The sequence below is a fragment of the Orycteropus afer genome, unplaced genomic scaffold, assembly GCF_000298275.1.
Source record: "Orycteropus afer afer isolate SDZICR_OR568_19922 unplaced genomic scaffold, OryAfe1.0 scaffold00049, whole genome shotgun sequence".
Taxonomy (NCBI): Eukaryota; Metazoa; Chordata; class Mammalia; order Tubulidentata; family Orycteropodidae; genus Orycteropus; species Orycteropus afer.
In genome coordinates, this window is record NW_006921636.1 from 5,605,019 (window position 1) to 5,613,634 (window position 8,616).

The 8,616-nt window shown below is 55.4% G+C and overlaps 1 protein-coding gene across 1 annotated transcript in view; it reads left to right on the forward strand.

Moving 5' to 3' along the window:
- The first annotated feature begins 2,081 nt into the window (after positions 1-2,081).
- Positions 2,082-8,616, forward strand: part of RIPOR3 (RIPOR family member 3) — a 34,811-nt gene continuing 28,276 nt past the window's right edge. The window contains 1 exon segment of the mRNA XM_007938316.1: positions 2,082-2,194. Coding sequence (XP_007936507.1) covers positions 2,085-2,194 — 110 coding nt within the window. The 5' untranslated portion in view covers positions 2,082-2,084.

Genomic DNA, 8,616 nt, shown 5'->3' on the forward strand with positions numbered 1-8,616 from the left:
GTGGGGTGAGAGGCACATAGAAGAGAAGGCTTGTGGGGGCCGACACGTTTGTAGGAGGGCTCAGAGTGAGGTCTCGGGAGGCCCTCGAGGGGACCTGCTTTTACAGGGTCGGCAAGTCCACAGTGAAACACCACTTTACATCCACTAGGATGGCTATTATTAAAAAAAAAAAAAAAATGAAAAGAATAAATGTTTGTAAGGATGTGGAGGAATTGGAACCCTTGTGCATGGCTGATGGGAATGTAACATGGTACAACTGCTGTGGAAAACAATTTGGCAGTTCCTTAAAAGGTTGAACATGGAATTTACCGTTTGACCCAGTAATTCTACTCCTAGGTATATCCCCAAAGAACCGAAAATGGGCTCCAGCAGACACTTGCATCTGTTGCAGCACTCCTTATTCATAATAGCCAGAAAGTGGAAACAACCCAAGTGTCCATCAACAGATGAGTGGGTCGTCAAGATTGTGGGAGACAGTCCCAGTATGTGGTGACATTTTCCAATCTAGAGACGGTTTGGAACAAAGAGATAGCCAGGGTTCTGGGTTGGCCTGGCTGCAGCCCTGTTCAGAAACAGGGAGATGGGTCCGAGGGTGCCAGTAATATTCCACTGAATGTTCCTCAGCCTTCAAGAACAGCAAAGTTCGGATGCACCCAAAACATGGATGGACCTTGAAAATGTGATGCTGAGCGAGAGAAGCCAAACCCCAACGGACAGATATTGTGTGATCCCACTTCAATGTCTGGGATAGGCAGATGCACAGAGACAGAAAGCAGATTCAGGGTGACCAGGGCCAGTGGGGGAGGAGGGGACTGCTTTATGGGTGCGGAGTTTCTGTTTGAGGTGGTGAAAATGTTTGGAAAGAAATAGTGGCATAGTTGCACGCATTGTCAGTATAATTAATGTCACTGAGATGTCCACTGAAACGTGGCTCAATGGCACCCTTGCTGTTGTTGGTACTTTACCACAATAAAAGTGAAAAACGAAAAACAGCAGAGGGCAGGTCTGGGCACTGGGCAGATGTGGCTTGACAGAGTTCATCCCTGCAGGTATGTGAGGGAGGTGGTGGGGTGGGGCTGGTGTAGGCCTAGCCTGGGCAGTGGGTTCCCTGGGATCCCAGGATTGACACCACCCTGGCTGAGGAGCAAGGTATGAAACTGAAGCAGGAGAGATTGAGGTTAGATACAGAGGAGAACTTTCCAGCTGCCTGTGCTCAAAGACACTGGGCTACAATCCCAAGGGATATGGTGGCATTTTCCAATCTAGAGATGGTTTGGAAAAAAAGAGATAGCCAGGGTTCTGGGTTGGCCTTGTTGCAGCCGTTTCAGAAACAGGGCGATGGGTCAGAGGATGCCAGCAGTCTTCTTTAAAACCCTCCATGGCTCCCTGTTGTCTTCATTTGGAAGCAAATCCAAACCCCTCCCTGGAGCTACCAAGGCCCCTCATGACCCGTGCTCTGCCGGCCTCTCTGAGCTCATCTGAACTTCCGTTTCTGATTACATTGTCTTCTTGTACCTCTAGGCCTTTGCCCATGCTGTTCCCTCTGCCTCTAACACCCTTCCCTCACCTTCCGGTAGCCAGCTCATCCTCGGCCTGTCGGCCTCATCTTGGCTGCCCCCGGGGCTGCACAGGTGATAGTAGATCACTAAAGATGACACTGAAGGCTGTTTGTCGTTGTCACTTCCCAGGGCACTAGGAGCCCTGGAGGACAGGCCTTTGGCAGTCTTACTCCACATTCGTCTATAGCACAGCATTTGGCACATAGGAGGTGGTCCCAGAGGGCTTGTCGGAGAGGGGAGCCTGCACGTGTCACTGGTGGAGAGGAGTAGCAGTGGGAGGTGAGGAGTAACTGGGGTGCAGGAGGCACCCCTCTCCCCACCCCCCTCTAGAAGGCAGCATTGCTCAGGTATTAAGAGAGTGTGGAACATAGAGACTTGGGTTGGCTGTTCCTATTGCTCTCTGAACCTCAGTTTTCTCATCGGTGAGCTGGGCCAGGACCAGCCATGCCTCTCGGGCTGTGGTGAGCACTGCCTAGGCGGTGGTCTGAGGCTGACTCTCCTGTCTTCTCCCTGCAGGTGACGGCCATGTCGGTGAGAGTGCGGTTCCTGTCCCCTGGGGACGCAGGGGCCGTGGGGATTGTGGGCCGGAGCGCCTCCTTCGCGGGCTTCAGCAGTGCGCAGAGCCGGAGGATTGCGTATGTTCTGCCCCTGCGGTGGGGGCGGTGGATGTGGTGGGTGCAGGGCTTGTTGAGGGCAGAGGAAGGGCATTTCCGTCCCATCCTCCATCCTGCTCTCATGCCAGGCTTGTAGCCCAGAGGAGGGAGGGAGTGTGTGTGTGTGTGTGTGTGTGTGAGAGAGAGAGAGAGAGTTTTCCTGAACAGATGTCATCCCAGGTGCTTCTGCAGTTGGTCCCTGGAGTCCATCTGCCTGAGTTAATCACTCCCATTTGGCCTCTCTGAGGGTCACAGAGGTAGAGTTACATGGCCAGGGTCACACAGGAAAACTGGTCCAGAGCTGGGACTCCATTTCCTAGGGGCAGGATGAGGATAGAATGTTCTTCCTGTTTGGTAGAATGGGAAACTGGGTCATCTAGCCCAGGTCTGTGATTGGGGCAAGTGACTTCACCTCTCTGAGCCTCAGTTTCTTCATATGAAAAATGGGGATCAGAGTGTCACTTCCTCATGGGCCTGTTGTGAGGGCTGATGTGTGGCAAGCTGCCGGCTCACAGCAGGTCCTGGTGGGAAGTGTTCAGTGAGAAGGAGCAGTGTCCACGGAGCTCAGCCCAGAGGTCAGCACTGACCCCCTGGAGGTGCTGGTGTGGGGCCTGCTGGCCAAGCTGCCCACGTGTCCCTGGGAGGAAAGTGGCCTTCCACTTCTGGAGGCCAGCAAGGGTTAGCCCAGGCCTGCCTCCCTTTCTGTCTTCAGGCCGTCTGACTAGGACCTGCCTGGCTCCTGGCAGGCCCCTGGGGGAGCTGCCTGCCAGCTGTCAGGGCTGGGAGATGGGGCAGCTTTTCAGGCCAGCATCCTGAGGGGACCCTCTCTGAGCAGATGGAGTGGTCAGGTGGGGGACCCCAGCAGGGCAGGCCAGGCCAGTGAGTCAGTCAACAAACCAGTTCCCAACAGGCCACACCCCCGCCTGAAATCCTGCAGGAGTTCTTAGCCTACTCAGAATACAATCCAAGCTCCACCCAGGGCCCAAAGGCCCCCAGGGATCACAGTAGGGCCTCACCCTTCACCCTGGGCTCCAGCCCCAGTGACCTTTCTGCGCTCCAGGCCTTTGCCTACACCCCTCCATTAGGACGCTCTTCTCAGTCCTGTTCGCCTGCCCAGGGTTCCAAGATCCCTGCTTAATCTTCTTCCAGCTTTGGCTTCAATGCCACATCTGCAGGAAGAGCCCCCAGCCCCAGATCCAGCTAGCTCCCCCCCCCCACTCCTGAAGCCCTTTCGTGGGGTCTGGTGGCTGCGCACAGACTGGCCCAGATACCAGTGTCCAGGCATGTGCCCCTCGTGTGGGGCCGCGCACACCTGAGGTGTGCCAGGAAGAGGTGGCAGCTGAGCTGAAACACTGGGGTGGTCCAGCCGGCGGCACCTCAGGGGGCCCCGACTCATCCCACAGGCATTTATGGAGTCCTCCCCCAGCCCCACCCTGTTCCAGGCTCTGGGGCCACAGCAGTGGTCCCATGGGGCAGCAGACCCCCACAAACAAACACCAGTCACTGTCAGTCCAGCTGGTGGCGAGTGCTGTTGGGGATATAAAACAAGAGGGTGGGACAGAGGGCTGTGGGGGTCTGTGGGCAGCCTCTCTGAGCCGGCATTTAAGCGGAGGCCTGAGGAAAAAGGAGGAGCCAGTTGTGTGGAGATGGCTGTGGGGGTGGGCAAGACATCCAGGCAGGGGAGGCAAGTGCAAAGTCCTGAGATCAGACTGAATGTTAAGAGCAGCAAATAGCACCCATGGCTGGGGGTATCACAGTGGTCAGAGAGGCCTCTCTGTGTGATGGGAGCCATGGAAGGGCTTGAGCAGAGGAACCGAGGCCCCAGGAGGGAAAAGCTTTGGCAAAAGCCTCAGTGTGAGTCAGAGCCCAGTGCCCCTGGATGCGGAGGACAGAGCGTGGATGTCATTGGCTCTGCGGGCGCACACAGTAGGTGCTCCACAAATGCTTCATAATGTGGTGAACACGACAGGCCCTGGCTGCCCTCCTGGGCTGCGGTCCCTTGGGAGCAGCAAGCCATAAGCAGACAGTAATCAGTATATCTTGCTGGTGTCAAGTGCAGAAAAGGAGATAAAATGAGGGTGCAGGAGAGAGGCGTTTAAGCTGAGCTCTGAGAGGGCAGGAGGAGAGGGCTAAGGACACGGGCATGCCTCGCTTTACTGTGCTCCACAGTACTGTTTCCCAGGTACTGCGTTGTTGGCAAATTGAAGGCTTGTGGCCACGCTGCAGGGAGCAAGTCTATTGGCGCCATTCTTCCAACATGTGTTCACTTTGTGCCACTGTGTCACATTTGAGTCATTGTCACAAATTTCAAACATTTTCACACGCTATTGCACACTTAAAAGCAAACAAACAAAAACCCAAAGTCACTGCCATTGAGTCAGATCCGACTCATAGCAACCCTCCTTGGGTTTCCGAGGTGGTATCTCCACAGAAGTAGATTGCCCAACCTTCCTCCCAAGGAGTGGCTGGTGGGTTTGAACTGCCAACCTTCTGGTTAGCAGTCAAATGCCTTAGGCACTATGCCACCAGAGTGCCTTGTTAAGTATAGCGTAAACATAACTTTTCTTTGCACTGGGCAACTAGAAAAGTTATGTGACTCTCTTTATTGCAACATTCACTTAATTGCAGTGATCTGGAACGGAACCCACCATACCTCTAATGTCTGCCTGTCAGCCAGCTGGAGGTGCTAGTGCTGTTTTTTGGCTTATCCCTGGTTGAGCCTCCTTTTCCTGGACTTTGTCTGGCTTTACCCCTTGGGGCCTGTTCTGGTTCCTAGTGCTGTTCTGACAAGAACATACTACAGATGGGATGCCTTAACAAACAGTTTATTCTGACAATTTGGAGGCTTTAAGTCCAAGTTCAAAGTGCCAAGCCCTAGGGGCTGGGTGAAAGCCCCTCAACGTTGGGGTCCAGCTCTGCTTCCTGCTCCTGGCCCACTGGAGCTAGAGGCGTTTCTTCACTCAGACAGCTGCTGGCTGCTGAGGCTGAGAAGCCCCAAGGTTGACAAGTGAAAAGGCACAGTCCCGATGTTACCAAACCACATGGCAGGCCATTAATTTAATTAAGTCCATGGTAAGTCCCAAGGTCGGCAGAGCATAGCAGGCTGCTGAACAATGACACGGCTACATGCAGGGTCCAAACGTGCCATAAACTAGAGACTATTCCCAAAGCAAACTTGCTTCTTACATATGGGAAGCAGACCACATCCCAAAGGCAGCTACTCAGCTGCTTGTGGTAGATCCCACCATGGAGTTGATCGCCAGTCTCATCATGGGGAATAACTACCACCAGCTGCCCAGCCACTCAACCAGGCCCAGCCAAGTGGACACACAACATAACCATCACAGGGCTGTCGTCGGGGTTACTGTTGCAGTTGTGCAGGTGGCCTGGCCAGGGGGGTGCAGCCCGTGACCCCTCCAAGCTGTGTGCCCTTGGGGGGGGGGCTGGTGTGTGGGAGGGGTGCCTTTTTCTAGGCAGAGGCCCTGCAGGGACTTTGGTGCCTGGTAGGAAGACGGGTCTTCAGACCCTACAGCAAGGGCCACTGTGGCAGCTGTGGGACCGGGCACTCACTTAGAAGGGCCTTGCGCCTGTTCAGTGCTCAGCTGTGACCATCTAAGAGGTCAAGTAGCTGGCCTTGCCTGCAACTCTCCCTCAGCCAGGCCTGTGGGCCTTCTGAACTGCCCACATCCACAGGGAGTGTCCCTTCCAGCCCAGAGTCGGGCCCCTGCCCGTCACTGCCTCCCTCCTGGAATTTTGGGGTCAACACTCTGGGCTAGAAAAGGGGCACAGAGGCCATCCTGCCCCATGACAGCCAGGCTTGTCTGTCATCAGTCGGCACAGAAATCAGGTCCTGCAAAATCCACGTTGAGTTCAGAGAAGATGGCCTTGATGGCTGTCAGTATTCTGGGCCCTTTCAGGGGGCTCCTCTCCAGGGCTTCCCGCTGGGGAAATGACGGAGAATCCCAAGCAGGGTCCTGAGGCCCCTGCATGGCCGCCCTCTGGCCTCATCCCTTCAGTTCCCTCTTCCACAGGTGAGGCAGAAACTGCCCAAGGCAATAGGGAAGAAACATATCTATTTTCAACCTCCTGTCTCCCCCTGGCTCCCGGGGTCGGGACCCTTGGCTGATGGCCTAGATTGGGTTTCAGGCCTCACCTTCTGGCCTTACTTCCCAGGTAACCCAAGCAGGTCAAAACAGCCACACTGCCAAAGTACTCAGCATCTGGGGCAGGTCAAGCTAATAACCTTGGCAGGAGAGCAGGGCTCCTCTCCTTGGTGCGGGCTGACACCTCCTTTGTCCCCCATCTGCTGCTCTACCTTCCTGGTAAGCAGACTCCTAGACTCCGGACAGGGCTTTTTCATCGTTCACCTGGAGGAAGTAACCTGGTGGGAGAATTTCATACTAAGGGGTGAATGAGTCCTGTAATAAGGCCATTTCCCAAATGCTGCATTTGCAGGACCTGGAGAGGCCCTGGTGGCTGGTAGTGTGGAGGAGTGGGGAGAATCGAGAAGTGGGAAGATGTGTCCTCATTTGACTCAGGCCGAGGATAGAATGACAGGCAGGGTTGCCCTCAACCCCTTTCCTGCCACTCCTCAGCCAGGTGTCACCTCTCCCAGGTGGTCATACAGGTATTTTCCTGAACCAGGAACCCTGGAGAGCCTGGACAGCATCCTCCCTGCCCTGGGAATGCCTCTCTTGAGATGCCTGGGAAGTGAGGCAGCCTTGAGCTCAAGGGAAGGAGGCTGGAGACAGAGAACAAAAGAGAGGCAGTCCACACAGTGCCCCAGTACTGAGATGGTCAAGGCACAGACTCTGGTCATCGCTAGTTCCCAGTGAAGGTGTCTGGGGCAGGTGGGGGACGCAGATTTGAGCCCTGGCTAGATGCAGATCCTGTCCCATGGCGGCCAGGCACCAAGGCCTCTGACGAAGTGAATCCCCAAAGACACAGGCAGGAGGACTGCCCCGGCAGCCTCACGTGAGGGCTGGGTGGCACGTGCCCATCTGGAGGCTTGTCTGGCATGCCAGAGGCTGATTAATATTTATGGAACCCGCCCCAGAGCTGGTGAGACGTCCGCCCACGGAGGCTGCTCCCGGCTGGCTGTGGTGACACCCGGGCCAGACATGCGGCCTGATTTCACCATCCCCCAGCTGCACGTGTGTTGTCTTCTGTGGCTGGGCCAGCCCTCCAAGAGGCCGCCACACCTGCCTTGTTGAGCCTCAGACCAGGAGCACTGGGCCCCGAGCTTCCTTGGAACAGTGCGACCAGGTCTGGTGCAGCAGGAAGGCTCAGGGGAGGCCTCCAGGTGGATGGGAGGGGGCCAGGCCAGGGCGAGTACCTGCCCAAGAGACTGTGGGCCTTTGGAGCCCGCGGGTGAGCACCTGCCCACCCCACCTGCCTCCCTGCTGTCTACCTGCCGGGACCCCCGCCCGTCAGGAACCCTGCTCTCCCCGTGGCTACAGCCCCTCCCCTCTCTGTGGGCCTGGAGATGGCAACTCTGTGGAGGGCCCGATTCAAGAGGTGGGTGACGGTTGTGCCCTCGGGAGGGTGAGGGGAGGAGGGAACACAGCCCCTTCTGGGGCTTCCGAAGTGTCGTGTGATGGACAACGTCTGTTGGACAGTCACTGCTGGAAGATGGATGGAACACTGGGGCTGTGCCAGGCATGTGCTGAGGGCTTTGTATGCATGGGCTGTGCTCACATGCCACCTGGCAGAGCAGCCTCCCCTGTCCCCCTACTTAGTTACATACATGCCCACACATCTCTGTTTTACATTTTCCCTCGGCACTTGGCACCACCTGATAGCTAATGTTTTCATCCTTATTTCACTTAAACATGTATTTAGCACTTACTCTGTGCCCTACTAAGGAGGTCTGGTGGCACAGTACCTAAGGCACTTGACTGCTAACCAGAAGGCTGGTGGTTCAAACCCACTAGCCACTCCTTGGAAGGAAGACTGGGCAATCTGCTTTCATAAAGATTTATCACCTTGGAAACCCAATGGGGGTTGCTATGAGTCAGAATTGACTCGATGGCATTGGGTGGGCTATGCCCCACTATTCTGAGCCCTTTGTACTTAGTAACTCATTTAATCCTTCCAGCAACCCTATATCTCGCTCTCTGTCACCCCATCTTACAGATGAGAAAACAGAGGCACAGAGAGGTTCAATAACTTACTCAAGGTTACACAGCTTGTTAGTGGTGAAGCTTGATACAGATCCTGGCATCTGGCTCTCAGCCTGTGCCTGGTACCACTCTCCGTGGTCTCCCTAGCTAGCAGCTCAGCTCACAAGGGCAGGGGGCTGTCTGTTTGGGCCTCTGCTCTACCCCAACCCCTAGAATGGTGGCTGGCACACAGAGGATGCTTAGTAAATACTTGTTGAATGAATGAGGCTCTCATGACAACTC